The following is a 17249-nucleotide window of genomic DNA, read 5'->3' as shown; positions in this document are numbered from 1 at the left end:
CTGTTGAACACTTTTTCCTTCCACTATAGCTTCCCAGTAACATGCAAACATTGGTGGCTTGCTAGTACAATTTTATGACAAGCAACATGTCAGAGTTTTTAAATTAAAAGAAACAAATGCTTTAACTATATCACCCTATTTGTTGATCTATATAATTACAAACAAGTTTAAATTGGAATAATTGAAATAAACCAACTTTCCAATGAAATTCTAACTCATTCAGAATCAAGTGGACATTGATTTACAGTGAGGATGGTAAATTCAGGATGATGACCACTGTTCGGTTTTGCTGGTCTTCTTTCAACATAGATTTCTACTACAGTTTCTACTGGTGTGATATGCTATGTACAATTAATTTGCAAAAAGTAAAAGGATAAAATTGTTTGATCAAAACATTCAGTTAGCAAATATAATCCTACTTACATCACTAAGATGTTGTGATGTTGACTGTATTTATTTTACTTTAATTATTCATAATATCAGTTATTTAAGTATCTTTAGGTGGAATATGCCAAACAAATTGCAATTAATGTATTTTGTAAAATAAATGCCTGAGATCAAATCGGAACCACAGCCCGCACTACTTTGTTTCAAGGGGGAAATATTTTCATTAAAATGTCCGTTGTCTGTTTCCTGGAGACGCTTTCGGCGGGTTCGTATGAATCATTAGTGTAAAGTTAGATAAGATAACAGTAACTACTTCTTGTTTTTGTCCTTCGAAATAAATTCTGTCAACAAGAAATTTGATTTTAAAAAAACAAATACTAAAACATGCCATTATTTGGGGAAGTTTATGCTGTTTTATTTTCAAACGTTTCAGTCCTGCTCTAAATTAAAAATATATCAGAAAATCTATATATTTTTTAAACGACAAAATTACTTTAAAAATGATTGCAGGTATTGTTTTAATTCAGTATTATATTTTATTAGCTTCTATTTTATTTTTCAGTGTCTGTGTTACTTGTGTTGACTTGTTTAAACATCTAGTCATTTTTGATTAATTCTTCATGTATATATATATATATATATATATATATATATATATATATATATATATATATATATATATATATATATATATATATATATATATAATTTTGTTTTGATGTTGTGTTTTCACTTTTTGTGTTTGTCTTTGTTTTATGTAAGTTAGAGTTTCACTTCGGTGGTTCTGCACATATAGCAAGTTTGCAACTTTGAAAAGAAACTTAATATTTAATAATGTGATACAATCAATATTTAAGTTATTTTTAATATTGTATATTTATATTTCATTTAATCTATTATTAATTGGTTACATTTTACTAAGTATTTAGTATTGAAATTATTTTGCGTTTTTTTATATAATTTTTATGATGTTTTTGGAACTGCAATTATAAATGATTCATGTTAGTCTCTTGAGCTTGTTTATTAATCATTGTTAAGCATCAGTGCTGTTATTTTGAAAGGAACTCGGTCACATACTTCCTGTGCCATGCTAGCTTGACCTGCATTGTCAAGATGGCGTTGCTAAAACAGGGAGGCTGCAGTTAGTTGACATCCATCTAACGTATTTCTTATTTAGGGAAACGTCAGATACAGTATCCACGGACGGGATGGCAAATCTGGACCAGAAATCGCCCAATGTTCTGCTGCAGAGCCTGTGTTGCAGGATCACCGGGAAAAGCGAAGGTACGTCAATAAACGTTAGCTTGGCCGCCTTATTACCACACTGAATCTTTCAAGGAAGCTCCAAGCCAAATTTCCATTCAAAAACTTGCCATTTTGTTTCAATTAAATGTATTGCGTTTTAACTGTACTCCATACATACAACAAATATATCGGGAGATTCGACGGGGAAGGCTTGGGATTTCGGCGTAAACATTTTACGTCAGATCTCTCATTATTTATGAATAATTAAAGGGTTTCCACGCCGGTTTCTTGAGTTTTAACGACGTAAAACGGTTGAAGTGGCCGAGGATTGCAATCAACCAAGATGGGCGTTTGTTTATGTCTATATATTTTTCCAAAATCAAAAATTTACCAACATGTTAAAATGAATGCTTATGATTTGGAGATATTATCTGGTAGCTGCGACTGGACAGACGGCACGTAGCGAGCTCGCTCATGATGCTGCACATCCCGCTCCTCGGATGTTCGTGTAATTTACTGCCCTGATGGCTTTGATTGACTGTTTTCTAGTGTATCCCAGCTCTCTGTTAGTGTGTGAACATTTTAGTCATCGTGCAGAGTAACTGGAAGTGTTTGCGGCTTCTGGATGCACTTGCACCCTGCTAGCTGCAGGCCCCTGCAGGATAGAAAACAGCCACGCCAGAGGCTGTCATCGTGGACAGTGGCTTTTAAATAATTCACCCTCTGACTTTTTTACATTTTATCATGCAGAAATCACAAACTAAACACTTTGACTTAGGCAGCACATAAGTGTGAGGGTATTAAACACTGCTTAGCACAAATGCAAAAGGTTGAGGATAAAATGTGAAAAAGTGGATAAATTGAAGGAAGACCCTGTTTGCTAATTAATGGCCATGAAGGTGTTTTCTCTTGCCTTACCTTATCCTCTCTTTATCCCTTTCAGCAAATGAATTAAAGCTTTCCATTTAGTAGAGTTGATATTTAATAAACAAATCTTGGATTTGGACTGAAACCAAATCCAATTTGAAGTATGATTAAACCATGGCATAAAAAAATAATTTTGCCCTCACAGATTTCTTCTGCTTTTGCTTTTTTAAATCATGAATTGACTTGAACCGACCAAATTTGTGCTGAGGGCACAGTCCTCAATGCAGCTGTCCTGGTCCATTTACTGCCCGTCTTTCCCTTCTCTTTCTGCCCTACTTCTTGTCCAGCTACTAATGAATAAAGGCCTCTAGTGCAAACAAACCTTTAAAACAAAAAAAAAGAAGAAGAAGCAGCTAAATGAGGGTTTTGGAGTGTCCAGGTGTGGAGAAACAAATAAAAACATCAACATATAAGGTGAAACTTTTTTGGATGACATGCTGCCCTTTTGTTAACCGATCATGTGTTTCTGCAGCGGAGGTCGCCCACCAGTTCCAGTATGCCGTGCGAGTCATCGGCAGCAACTACGCCCCCACCATTGAACGAGACGAGTTCCTGGTGTCGGAGAAGATCAAGAAGGAATGTAAGTGCAGCTCAGACTGTTCATGATGGCAGCTTCAGATCATTACGTATTGCTATTCTTTGACATTGTCTGAAAGCAGAGCGGATAATAAATCCACATTATGTGGGCGTTCTCATTTTTTACGCTGGAAAACATTTATTGCGCCACAGCCACTAATCCCAGTGGACTTGTATAGTAGCTGATGAAGTACAGTTGGCGGGAACACATTGATCTGCTCTGACGATAAAACAGAAACAGCTCGGCACTTCAGAGACTGAGACGATGAGACGTTGCTGATTTCTGAGTTATTTTAAATTGGACATTTGAATAAAGTCCAAGAACACAAACAAAGCAGCAGCAGCAGCAGAAACTTGTCTTTTGATTTCCGTTGCCTTTGCAGTGCTGCGGCAGAGGAGAGAAGCAGATGCTGCTCTGTTCTCAGAGCTGCACAGGAAGCTTCAGACGCAGGTTTGTGTTTCCTGTTAGCTTTAGCTAACCTCTGTAAACATTTCTATTAATCCATGTTTTCCTGCTTTGTCAGGCTGTTCTGAAGCATCGCTGGTCGGTTCTCTACCTGCTGCTCAGCCTGTCTGAAGACCCCCGCAAGCCTTCCAGCAGGGTAGGAGGAACGCCCACACAGCTTTACGATCCGACGCTGAAAGTGAATTTAAAGATGGCTGAATCTGGCTTCCCTCAGGTTGGAAACTACGGGGCGCTTTTTGCCCAAGCCCTTCCCAGGGACGCCCACTCCACCCCGTTCTACTGCACCCGACCCCAGAGCTTGGCCCTGAGCTACGGCGAAAGGGGCGCCGGCCTGTCTGGAAGCGTTGGGACCAGCGGGATTTCGAGTCTAGGGGTCTACACGCTGAATGGACCCACGCCAACGCCGCCGCCACTGCTGGCTGGGTGAGGTTTGATGTTCACGCTTCACCCGTTGTCTTTACACCTCACCTAAGAGGCTTCCAGTAGAACACAGTTGTTAATCTGATGTTTCTATAAAAGTCGAGATAGAAGGAGAACCAATTAGCTCTCACCTCTTAGCCCTGAGATGTTATAACAAGTTTATGAGGCACCTGAAGGCCATTTCACCTCCATTTGCTCTCATTAATGATTCAGGAGACCTTCAGTCAAAAAGTGACCAGTAAACACTCTGGGCTCACTTTTTAATTAGGAAGGAGCGACAACAAGGTTTTCCAGTCTGAAATATATGGCTACACCTTAATGGTGCAAAGTGATGCAAATGGAAGGAGATTATTTCATGTTTCGCAAGAAATTAGATAGGAGAACTCTGTTAGATTTATGTCAGGGTTCCTTTATAATAATAATAAATTCAAAAATGACTTAAAATAAACATTTCTCAACCAAAAAACCCATGGCTACTTTGCCGCATTCGAGTATTTTTCCATTTTCTTTTGGCAACCAACTCAATAAGTATTCCCAACACAGCTTCAGATTATTTCCAGTACAAACCAGAACCTTTTTTGTGTGTTCCAGTCAACCTTCCCAGTCTGCAGCTGCAGTTACTCAGACGCTAGGCTCACGGTTAGCCTGGGTGCTCCCTATAAGCTCCTCCCCTTCAGCCATCTTGGCTCCGCCCACAACCCGGCCACCAGTCGGGCCACAAGTGCCGACCATCAGACCGGTCCGACCTCGCAGAGATGGCGATGCAGCCGGTGAGTCATGTGAACAAAGACACAAAACTAATAAAGACCAAGATTTGTTTTCTATTTTATTAAAGCATTAAGTATTGTTTGGAAGTAGTTATTGATGTCACTGTGGTAGTAATTTAACTCACAGAGGCAGACTAAAGAAAAACAGAAATAACCATTGGCGTCACTAATCCCTAAGGAATATAATCCCAAAATGTCTCTGCAACATGAAGTAGAGGGCTGCACGTGCTGGGGAGGTCTCTGCTTGGCCCACTTCTGTTGCAACACCAGAAATGTAACTTTCCAAGTTTTTGCAGCGAGAACTTTTAGTTTTTAAAATATAATTGTGTGGCAATAAACATTTAAAATATTATTCTCAAGCAGACGTGCCTTAAGTTGTTAAGACCAATTTTTTTTTTTTTTTTTGTATTTTGTCTCAACGTTTTTGTTTTAAATCGCATCTCCAGTTTTGACCAGTCGTCTTCTTCTTCTGCAGCTGCAGGTGAGGTTAACGAGGCGGCGCTGGTGCGGGACATCCTCTACGTCTTCCAGGGAATAGATGGCAAGTTCATCAAGATGAACGCCCAGGACAACGGCTACAAAATAGACAGCAAGGTAGGCCAGCGTTTGAAAGTCGTGAAGCTGAAATTCCTCAGCTGGTCAGGAGATCTGGACGCGACATTCAGAGTGGGACGATGGGATCAGATGATTGTTGATGGCGCTTCAGCAGGCCGATCGTCAACGTCTCTTGTTTTGTTTTCTCTTCTTTTGATTTATTTTGTTTCCCTCCTGTCTCCTGCCGCTTTTGTTGTCATGCCGTCGATGCGGAGGCTGCGGGTGGGACTGGTTCCGTTTTCTTTCAGTGGGACTAAACATAGGCCTCTGGTCGATGTGCTCCATCAGGACACACTCCCACAGGAGGCGTAAATAAATTAGCCAAGGACAGAGGTATTTTGGACAGGGGTTTTTCTCCTACTTAACCTCTGCGCAAAGCTTCCCAGATAAAAGGATTTGTTAAGCAGATGAAAATTTAATGCGTCATTAAATGTGAACTGCGCTCCTGCTGGGAAACCGTTCTGTTGATGCTTAGTGGGCATTCTGAGGTATTACTGGCCGCTCGATGGAAGCTGCAGTAATTTTTAGCTCTCCATTAATGCTCATTACCTGCTCAAGGTAAATGTATAACAAAAGACTCATCGACTGCAAAGGCAACACAGACCTACTTACTCAAATGTTATAATAAATGATAAGTAATGTTATATTACTATCCTACAGATTTTTCACTTAACCCCCTAAGCCTTTATACACATTAGATATACATTAAATGATGCAAAAAAAAAAGGAAAAAATTATTTTTTAAAAGTAGAAAATAAACATTTTTGTGCTTAAAATGCAAAACCATAAGATTACTGTAGTGAAATTGAACAGGGTGAAGCTAAATCTGTGATATCAACTTGATATGCTTTTGCCTCTCCAGGTGGTGCTATGCAAGTCCCTGAGGGACACCAGCAGCAGACTGTCTGAACTCGGCTGGCTCCACAACAAAGTCAGGAAGTACACCGACGCCAGAACCCTGGACCGGGCCTTTGGACTGGTGGGCCAGGTGTGTTTGGGTTTGCATTGCGTTTGTTTTTGTCCTTCCTGTGTTTCTCCTTCTTTGCTAATCCTCCATTAATGCCGAACCGTGCAGAGCTTCTGCGCGTCGCTTCATCAGGAGCTGAAGGAATACTACAGGCTTCTCTCCGTCCTCCACTCACAGGTAAACGCGCAGACCGACTGCGTGTGGAGCGTCTCTGACATCGCCGTGTCGTTGATGTTTGTGCGGTTTTAGTTGCAGGTGGAGGACGAGCAGGGTGTGAGCATGTGCACAGAGAGCAGCTTGACGCTGAGGAGGCTCCTCGTCTGGATGTACGACCCCAAAGTGCGACTCAAAACGCTGGCGGCCCTCGTTGACTACTGCCAAGGTGGGTCGGGTTCCTCCTGCGGCTTCATGCGGCGCGTTCATCGTTACGTGACCGGATCCGCGCGTGTCTGCAGGTCGCAAGGGAGGAGAGCTGGCCTCCGCGGTTCACGCCTACGGGAAGACGGGAGACCCGCAGATGAGAGCGCTGGTCCAGCACATCCTCAGCCTCGTCTCCCACCCCATTCTCAATTTCCTCTACAGGTGGATATACGACGGAGAGCTGGAGGACACGTACCACGAGGTGCGGTTGTTTCCTGTTTTGGGTCTGATCGGTGTACTGAAACGGTCCTGAACGCCGCGCTTAACGAGGTCGTTTTGAAAAAAAAAAAAAAAACTCGTTAAGAGTTTATGGCTTGTTTCGGGAACATTGTTCCCTTCAAACGCGCTGATGTTTGACCCCAACGAACGGCAGCATTAGGTGGAGCTGGAGAGGGCAGAACGAGAACGACCGCCTCTTAAACGAGAACTGATGAGAGCGGCGTAATGGAGACCACCATGATGGATGCGTCTCCTTTTCACCTCCCCTCAGCCTCTCTCGCATGGTTATTTATGGATTCACAGTTATCTGTTGCGCTGGAATGGATTTTAGTGCTGTGTGTTTAAAACGGCCCAAATTAAATTGTTAAACCTTTCAGAGTAAAAATCACCCAGGAGGCCTCACACGGTCGCTACAGTAACGGTTGATAAGACATGAAAAATGTAACGCGTTGTGACTTTTAGAAAAATATTTTAAGTTATTTTTTTTTAGATCGGAACTGGTGAGTGGAGCTAAATCAAATCCCAATAAAAATGTAAGTTGAAAAATCTAATATGGATATATATTAGAATAAGCAAATTGACTTAAAAAAAACCCAGTATTTTTGTCTAGTTTAACATATTTGCAATAGATACTAGATAAAAAAAAAAACTTGGTAAGATTTTGAGTTTTTGCGGAGTAACTGTGTTATAAATTACGTAAAAAATAAAAGTTAATGTCTTTTTGCTTTCTTTTCACTCCACCATTATGCACCACTTTACTTTGGATATCACGGAAATACCATAAAACATGTTAAATTTTGCAAAATACTCTTTAAAAACAGACTTTCTCGTGGGCAGGTGATGTTTTCTAAACCACAATACAGTTAATCTTTGTGTACAAAGGCTTCAAAAGAATCTCTCCTCTTTTAATCTTGTTGTTTGCTTGTAGTTCTTTGTGGCATCAGACCCAAATGTGAAGACGGATCGTCTGTGGCACGACAAATACTCCCTCAGGAAGTCGATGATCCCCTCGTTCATCACCATGGACCAGGCTCGCAAGGTAGACGCTCCACAGGCCTCCGTGACGAAAGACACGACGCCATGGAAACGGCAGAGAATCTCCACAAGAACCAGTCATCTTCTTTTATTTATGTATTTTGTATTCTTAGGTCCTGCTGATTGGCAAATCCATCAACTTCCTGCATCAAGTTTGTCATGACAGAACGCCACCGGGCAAAATCACCCCGGCGTCCAAACCTGCCGACACGCCGAAAGATGGTGACGCTCTCGCTTCGTCCAGATTTCTTCTTCTGTTCTTGCTCCTTTTTTTTTTCCTCCTCTCATACTTAAATATTTCTGATCAAATATCTAAAATAATATTTTTCCTTTGATTTATTTTTGATAAGCGTGACAAAAAAAAAGAAAGAAAAAAACTGAAAAAATGCGTTATAAAGGGACTAAATACTTTTTCACAGCACTGTAAGTATTGAACTCTCCAGTGTTGTTGTGGGAGTCAGGGATGCTAATGACATCAGTGTCCACTCTGTATTGATGGTCATATTGACCAATGTTAGTGGACTGGCAGGGATCGATGCTTTTACGACTCACCGGCTTCGTCCTTCTGCCCTTCTGGCTGCGGAGGCCAGACCAGGATTCATTGATCCAGACTCGGTTTGATCTGCAGCTTTTCCTGCGCAACACGCAGGTGTACCGCAGAAAACATTGATCCGTTTGACTGGAAATCCAGTCAAGGATACTACCTTCTGTTTTGTTTATCAGTTCATACATCATCTGATAAGTCCACTTTTGGATTACAGCTTTTCGATACTTGTCTTTGTAATTTAACGGGTTTTTTTTTTTGTTTCTTGGCGTTTTTAATCACGTAAATTGCTTAAATATGTTTTGCAACTAAACCTGAGTGTAACGAAAAGTGCTTTTATAAATGCATATTGCTAGTTTTGAGTTAAGACTTCGGTGTGGAGCGTCGTCGATGCCTGGATCTGACTCTCGTCTCTCGTTCTCCTGCAGCTGCGGAGCTGCTGTCGGACCTGGAAGGAGCTTTTCAGGAGAAAATCGACGCGGCGTACTTCGACACCAGCAAATACCTGCTGGACGTCCTGAACCGCAACTACCTGCTGCTGGAGCACCTGCAGGCCATGAGGAGATACCTGCTGCTGGGCCAGGGCGACTTCATCAGGCACCTCATGGACCTGCTAAAGTCTGACCTTCCCCGCCTTCCGTAACGATCAAACCATCCCAGCGGTCCAGCCGGGGACGTGGGGGTTGTAACCGTGTCGTTTCTTGGCAGACCCGAGCTCGCCCGTCCTGCCACCACGCTGTACCAGCACAACCTGACCGGCATCTTGGAGACGGCGGTCAGGGCCACCAACGCGCAGTTTGACAACTCGGAGATCCTAAAGAGGCTGGACGTTCGCCTGCTGGAGGTGCCGCTGCGTTCTCGCCGCGAGAAATCCAAACATTTCTTTTAGATTCTTGCCGACGGGTGGCGCTGTGTCTACGTTTCGCCTTCAGGTGTCTCCTGGTGATACGGGCTGGGACGTTTTCAGTCTGGATTATCACGTCGATGGACCCATTGCAACAGTAACGCCCATCTCTGAAAATCAGTTATTGATCAAACGTTAACTCGCTTCTAAGATGTGTGTCTTTCTGGTCATCAGGTGTTCACCAGAGAGTGTATGGGCCACTACCTCAGAGTGTTTAACTTCCTGTGGAGGGCCAAGCGAATGGAGTACACACTGACCGACATCTGGAAGGGACAGATGTGCAACGCCAAGCTGCTCAAAACCATGCCTGGTACCTTACACTCACACACACACACACACACACACCCCCACACACACACACACACACACACACACCCACACACACACACACACACACACACACACAATCCCGCCCAAATACTCTTTATACTTTGTTTTGAAGGCTAATGCTCTTTAAGAATTCGACCAGCACTTCACATGCACATAAAACCGTGCTAAACTACCCGAGGCATTAATGCGTTTTATTCTTTACTGATGCCCTCAGACATCTACCAGGATATTATCACATATATTAACTGTTGATTTAAGAAATGTAAAAAACAAAACAAGCTTTAAAAAGTGCGAAGCAGATTCTTTAACAAGGCGCAGGTCTGTCACCGTAACAAAAGTTTGCGGGATGATAAATTGTCCCACAAATTACTGAACGATAATATTGTTGTTTCGAGGCCGTTTCCTAGTAACGCATTGCGTGTTTGCTCCCTGACCAATAAACTTTGATTTCAAGAACACTCAACAAAAAAACAAACAAACAAAACATGCAGCCGAAAACATAACTGAGACTGTAAACAAGACTGCTCTTCCAAAAATATTAGACTGGAATTTATCACACTCATTTGAGTTTATTTATTTTTTGTGTAATTGATTAATTTAACCTTGTTTTGACTTCCCGTCGGCCTTCAGTTTGGTCATTTGTCTGTACCTGTCCTGTCCTCCGTCGCCCTCCAGAGCTCTCCGGTGTGCTGCACCAGTGTCACATCCTGGCCTCTGAAATGGTTCACTTCATCCACCAGATGCAGTACTACATCACCTTCGAGGTCAGACCATTAGCGCTGCTGCCGCCGCAATGCTCTGCAAGAGAGAAAACCGGCGGCTGCAGACGGATGTGTTGCTTCGAAATAATCACGTTGTTCATTAAGTGGATTTTAAATATTAAAAGAAGTTGTGGAAGCATGAGTTGTGCATCGTTGTCACGTTACGAATGCCCAACTTTACTCCTATAAACTGTACGTGTGTGTGTGTGTAGGTGCTGGAGTGCTCATGGGACGAGCTGTGGAACAAAGTCCAGCAGGCCCAGGACCTCGACCACATCATCGCTGCCCACGACGTCTTCCTGGACACCATCATCTCCAGATGTCTGCTGGACAACAACAGCAGGGTGACGCAGCGTTTTCTACTCCGTTCCATTTCCTCCCCGCCGTTTGACTCATTCCTGCTTTTATCTCTCCGCCTAGTCCCTTTTGAACCAGCTGAGGGCCATATTTGACCAAATTATCGAGTTTCAGAACGCGCAGGACTCCCTGTACCGCTCGGCGCTGGAGGAGCTCACCCTGCGGCTGCAGTTTGAGGAGAAGAAGCGGCAGAGGGAGGAGGAGGTGAGATGAAACACACAGACGTGCCTTTATTTGGGAAGATATTCCCCGTTTAAAACAAAAAAAAAAGGAATGGGTACATCAATGCTCTAAATGTGCAAGAATGATGGTAACCTCATGAGCACCACAGGGTTCCTGGAGTATGTTTGATATTGCTGAGAAAAACTAAATTAGATTTATTTTAAGATAAAGGCATAACTAACATTTGGGCGACTCCATCAGACCTGTAAGAGTCACTACAGCTGCTGTAGTTTCAGAGAAAAAGATGGAACATAAAATTATTTGATTTTTTTTTTTTTTTGCGTTATACAGTATATAAACTATTTAAAAATATAAATAAGTTAACTAATAACTAAAGCAAATTTACAGAAATTTTAGTAAAAAAAAAAGTTCCTAGGATTTTTTTTTTGCTCTTGGTAAAGCTTGGCACCATCTACAAAACTCAGGAATTTTGTATCTTAACTTTAACTTATTTTTATTATCTAAAATTGCTTATTTTTAAAAAAAAAAATTAAATACAGATGTTTTTTTATCCAGTTATAAACCCCCCCAATAAAAATCGCAATATTTGAATCCAGTTCAAGAGTGTAAAATGTAGGCATATTTTACTGAAAAAAAAAATAAAAATAAAAATCAAAACTACCAAAATATATCCTCTGATTTTTATTTATTCATTTATTTTTTGTCACTACCAGACTTCCATACATCCAATGACAGTTCCAGGTCATCAGTGGTCATAAACTCTAAAGCTCAAAAGCTTTTTTTTGGGATGCCATTGTGCTCCAAAAACAAAATCTATCATGTAAAGTAAATAACATGTTAAAAGTTAAATCTGCAGCGCTTAAGAGATTTTTAAGAAGTTATCCGTTGAATTGCCCGTGCACAGTGAAGTATCCCATCAGGACTGATGTCTTGTCGGCTGGTTCAGGGCGAATGGGGCGTGACGGCAGAACAGGAAGCGGAAGAGAAGAGGCGGATTCAGGAGTTTCAGGACACCATACCGAAGATGCGATCCCAGCTTCGAATCCTCACCCACTTCTACCAGGTTCTGTTTGATTTTCCCCGTCGTAGATCCGACTCCACGTTTGGGTAATCCAGCAGCTAATGACTTCTTCCTGCTTCCTTCTGTTCAGAGCATCGTCCAGCAGTTCCTAGTGCTGCTGATGACCAGTTCAGACGAGAGTCTGCGCTTCCTCAGTTTCAGGCTGGACTTCAACGAGCACTACAGGTCCGACTGCTGAATCCCAAACTAATCCACGTTTACAGCTGTAAACGTAGATTTACTGATTTTGAAATCAGTTCTATCTCCTAATTGAAACAAAGTCACACACACACACACACACACACACACACACACACACGCACACACACACACACACAACACCTTAGGGATCAGGGAGTGTGGGGAAGTTTCTGTTTTACACCTAGCTTTTTTTTTTTTTTTTTTTTTTTAATTTCACTTGTGTTTCCTTTTTTCAACTGACCGACAGAGGAGCGAGGAGTCAGGTGAGGCTGAAGGGCTCTTAGAGCAACAGCAGCACACTTTAGGTAGATTTTTTTTTGCCCTATTGGGAAAATATAAAATGCCCAATAGTCGATTACTTGAGAAGAGATGTGTGTGCGTTTACCTCAAAGTTTTCAGCAGCTGAACCACTTTTCCAAATTTTCTGATTGAATTTTCTATCAGGGCCAGAGAGCCGAGGCTGCGGGCGTCGCTAGGCGCCACCAGAGGGCGCCGTCTGTCAAACATCTGACGTGAGGGCCGCAGCTCAGACGGCCGACGCTTCCCATCGCAGCACAAGGTGTGACCTCACACACAGGCCACCTCCACCCACCGCTCTGGAGACGCCATGGAAGGGGAAAAACATCTGGAGCAGACCAACCCTGACAGGATCTGGGCTTGATATGAGAATTCTGCAAAAAAAAAAAAAAAAATCGATTTTAGTTTGAGTGAGAGATGAAAGACGCAGCCGTCCGACCGAGATGTCCAGGTCACCTCACATGGCATGCCTTACTAAAGGAGGGAAAACTGTTTCTCAGCCTGGTTGCCAAGTCCAGTCCCAACACACACGTCTGTACATAGTGTAAAAGAAAAGTGTATGGATGTGTTGAAGCACATGTGGAACCACATGTGGCTTTCTGTCTTCCCACTAGAGGGCGACCAATTTGAATCTGAGGTGCATTTCTTTTCCATTTTTGTTTTCATAGAGGAATATTAAAATAATACAATCTATTAACTGTTAGTACTATTCTTCAGTAAATCTGTCAGGAGTTTTTTGTTTTTTTTTTGTTGTTGTTTTTTTCTAAACAAAGTTTTAGTAGTTTGGAGAAAACCAAACAACCAAGCAGAAGCTGAAGGAACAAACTGGGGATGTTTTATTTACAATCAGGATCTGATTGCAATATTTTTCACTTCCTCTTAAAAGGGCGGATATCATATTTATAGAGTCAAAGCAAATAAGATATTTAAAGTGTGAAACAAATTACAACCAGCTTTTCTAAATTTTTCCCCCCCCTTTTTTCAAGACAAATATTTTTCTCATGTTAACAGAGTCTTTTGAATAATTAGTTCAAAATAGGAACCAGTTGTTTAACTAGATGACAGCATAGTGTCTGTACTGATGGAAGAATTTGATCTGTGCAGAAAACATGGAAGTAAACAGCCGAACTATGAATTCCTCCTCAATAAAAAAAAACATAGTGATGTATGCCCTTTTGAAAGCTGATCACTGTCAGGTTAGCTTGTTCACAATCACGTGAGATTTAAGACACACAAGTGATACACCCTCGGATTTACAGAGAACGTAAGGGCAAAATTAATCCATTGAAATAGTATTCATAATTTATTTATTTATAGTTTTTTTTCTACCAAATAGGGAATCTGGAATGACTTAATTTGTATTTTAAATGTGTTTCTTTCCTTTTCATTTTAAACTGTAAATGTTCCTTCCTTCTCAGAGGCTTATCATTAAATACAATCGTCAAAAAAACAACAACCACAACAACCTCACATCTCGTCACCACAGGAACTGTTTCTTTTTTAAATTGTACATATTTCTACATAAACAAAAAAAATAATCAATGGTCTAAATAAGTATTTGTCAGAAAATGTTTACTTGGACAGCATATTTTTTAGAAGCACGTCTATTCCAGCTGTGATAATCGAGCATTTAAGTTAGGTTCGCCACATTTACTCAAGATACGTCTCGAATGTAGATCGCGAAGTGAGGGAGCCGCGATCCGACGTCAGGGATGGTTTAAAAACTTGCTTCAACAGCTCATGTTTCTCTTCAGTATTTCAACAGTAGCAGTTCGTTTGGTGCAGAGCGGTACGTGTTCGACAGCACTGCCGTTCGGTGACAAATCTTTTACTTCTGCAGCTGGAGGAACTATTTCAGGTTTTTGGTAATAGTCACATTTCCCTCTTCGCCCCCATCAGAGCAGGTAAACTTTGGTAAGGTGCAGACATTTCTCTGAAGTGCGTAACCTGACTGAACTGGGGTCAGGACTTGTACGCTGTCTGGTCCTGTAAATTCATTGGGTAGCTCGTAAAGTAATGTAAATGTTGGGAATAATCCACCCTACTTCTTTAATAAAATGTATTTTTTTCAACAAAAAAAGTCTCATTGCTTAAATGTTTCTGCACAGTCCTTGAGATGATGCTGTGTGATTTGGTTTTTTGACTTATACTGCCACCTGCTGGCAGTAGGACAGAAGTAACTACATTAAAAGTTTCCAATCCTTACTTGTCCTCTTATTTTCATTGGAACTTCCCATAAAAAGTATCTTTAATACATAAATATCATGTTAAGTCTTATGCAAATAAAGACACTTTAATGCAATTCCATAGTAGTTATCACAATATATAAAAAATATATTTAACCATCAATGGCAGCATAAATTTATCATTGCATGCCATCAAAACCCCTCAGACACATATACTGCTCTGAAAAAAATTGTAAATTAAAATTTATTTCCTGAATGTTATTCACACACCACTTACATTAAGCATCAACTAAAACTTATCACAATAAAAGTACTATTTTCTCCGTTTGTTTCCCTCTGATAAGTGCAACCCTCCACAAAATTGATCAACCACAATAGGTCGTTTTTGTTTTGTTTTAACTTGAAGTAATCAGCACAAATCCCTGGTTTCATTGACCGAAATCTATCAAATCAACAGAAATGGATGCCCTGAAATCTATCACTATTATATCAGTTTATAGATCTGCTTTCATTGGACCTATTTTAAATAGGGGCCTCACAGATAGGGTTCATTTTAATTGATAATGACATTCTGTGAAATTCATGATAGTTTATTTTATATAGTTATTGTTATTTAAAATAATAAATACATTAATTAATATAGTAGACAATAAGTGCCAACAACTTCCATAGTAGTGAGGATAAATTATTGGCTAAACTTAACTTGTTTGGTAAGTTGAAGAGCCGCTTCTTTCTCTGCTTATATCCAAGTCAGATGTGAAGTAGCTTTCGCTGCAGCAAACACACAACACGGCAAGATAATTATATTAGGCATTAAGGACTCCAGTATCTACAGTAGAACTATTTTTTTCTCTTCTATTCTTTTTGTAAATTTGCTTTATTTCGAAGTAAATAAAACAAATTTTTGTCTTTTTACTAGCCGCAAGCCAGTAAAAAGAAAAAGTCCAACAGCATTTTTTAAGAAAAAAAATAAAAGACAACATACCTATACCGGTTGGTTTCTGAAACAGAACAGCCTGCTTCTTCTTCCTCTTCTTCTTCTTTGGCGGTTGAGTAAATATCACCGCCACCTTCTCGCTCTGTGTTTGTGAAACTTGTGTTTCATTGGCGCCACCTGGCGTTAATTAAACACCTGTTACATCACCCCAGGTAGCTGGCACCGCACTTTTATCAGTGAGAATGCATTACTACCAGTGTTGTGGTACTCGAAGTTGGTCTTGGTCTTAAGACCGGTCTTAAGACCATTTTTTGATGGTCTCGGTCTCGTCTCGGACTCGACCGCATTTGGTCTCGGTCTTGTCTCGGTCTCGGGCGCTGAGGACTCGGCATTTTATTTCAAGACCAGTCAAGACCGCAACTGTGAAAATATCACTAAACGTACAGCATACTGTCCACTTTATTTGTTAACATCTTTGTTTTCAGTGGATGCAAAACGCACCGATTAAAATCCAAGCAACTACGTGTTTCTGTTACTCCCCCCTCCCCTCCCCACCTTTCACTCGCGCGCGGCGCTCCAGGACATGCGCAGTGGTTTCCTCTCAGCGGCAGAAAATGTTTGTCTAATCGTCAGTAATATAATAGCGCTGCATAAATAGTAAGAAATCCGATGGCCACAGCTAACTCAGCAGCGCTTCGCTTTCACAGACGGTGGGGACAACGTCTAACTTTTTTCGTCACTTAGAAAAGTAGCTCAAAGAAGGTAAGCTCCGTTAACGTGATGTTATCAAAGCTAGCTGTACAGAGACACATAAGCATTGTGATGAAAAATGTTATCACTCACTGCCTGAATTATTGTGCGGAGGTGTTGACTGACTTGTCGCATATATGGGACAACGCTATGTCCAAAAGTCTGCAATATAGTGAGGTGACATTCAGAAACAGTCGATTCTTCTCCACGGCTCTTTACTTATTAGATAGGACTGGAGTGTCACTGAGAGCCGTTGTTCTATCAGATAGCCATACGCTGTCAGGATAGCATACATGCATTAAACATTAAGAAGTCCGACCGTCAGAGGAGTTGTCAGTTCACCATACGCAGCAAGTTATGATGAACTTAAGTCATTAAATTGTTTTCAATGATAACTATATAGATATACATGTGTTGTCATGGTTTCAAAGTGTATTTAAAGCAGGTCTGGCTGCAGCTGGAGTCAACTACAACACAGGCCCGTGTAAAACTCACTTAACCGCTAAGTCAGGATGCCATACACAGTTAATAACAAAGTGTATGACGATCTACGTCATGATTCTATGTTGTTGATTAAATGAAATCTTATGGTAATGACGTGTCTGACAGATGTAGCCGGTGTTCTATCACATAGCCATACGCTGCCAGAATAGCATACATGCAGTGAGTACCATGCCAGCGCATGCGCATTAAGTCCGACCGTCAGTGTAGTTGTC

General features: G+C 41.1%; 1 protein-coding gene across 2 annotated transcripts; it reads left to right on the top strand.

Moving 5' to 3' along the window:
- The first annotated feature begins 1475 nt into the window (after positions 1–1475).
- On the top strand, positions 1476–14740 carry tubgcp3 (tubulin gamma complex component 3). 2 transcript variants are annotated; one of them, XM_014970154.2, is made up of 24 exons: positions 1476–1671; positions 3032–3139; positions 3519–3586; positions 3660–3737; positions 3816–4024; positions 4613–4791; positions 5264–5382; positions 6245–6370; positions 6458–6526; positions 6599–6731; positions 6805–6971; positions 7917–8027; positions 8137–8245; positions 8996–9185; positions 9276–9411; positions 9500–9568; positions 9646–9781; positions 10477–10565; positions 10775–10906; positions 10983–11123; positions 12049–12165; positions 12254–12348; positions 12611–12626; positions 12808–14740. In XM_014970154.2, the coding sequence occupies exons 1-24, from the start codon at positions 1596–1598 to the stop codon at positions 12877–12879; spliced, it is 2745 nt and encodes a 914-aa protein (XP_014825640.1). In that variant the 5' UTR covers positions 1476–1595; the 3' UTR covers positions 12880–14740. The 2 variants fall into 2 exon arrangements, with proteins under 2 accessions (XP_014825640.1, XP_014825653.1); XM_014970167.2 differs by lacking the exon at positions 12611–12626.
- Positions 14741–17249: the final 2509 nt, after the last annotated feature.

Source organism: Poecilia mexicana, unplaced genomic scaffold, assembly GCF_051168715.1.
Source record: "Poecilia mexicana isolate PSO_F unplaced genomic scaffold, ASM5116871v1 scaffold_2, whole genome shotgun sequence".
NCBI classification, from domain to species: Eukaryota; Metazoa; Chordata; class Actinopteri; order Cyprinodontiformes; family Poeciliidae; genus Poecilia; species Poecilia mexicana.
The sequence above is the reverse complement of the archived record's forward strand: the minus strand, read 5'-3'. Positions and strand labels throughout refer to the sequence as shown.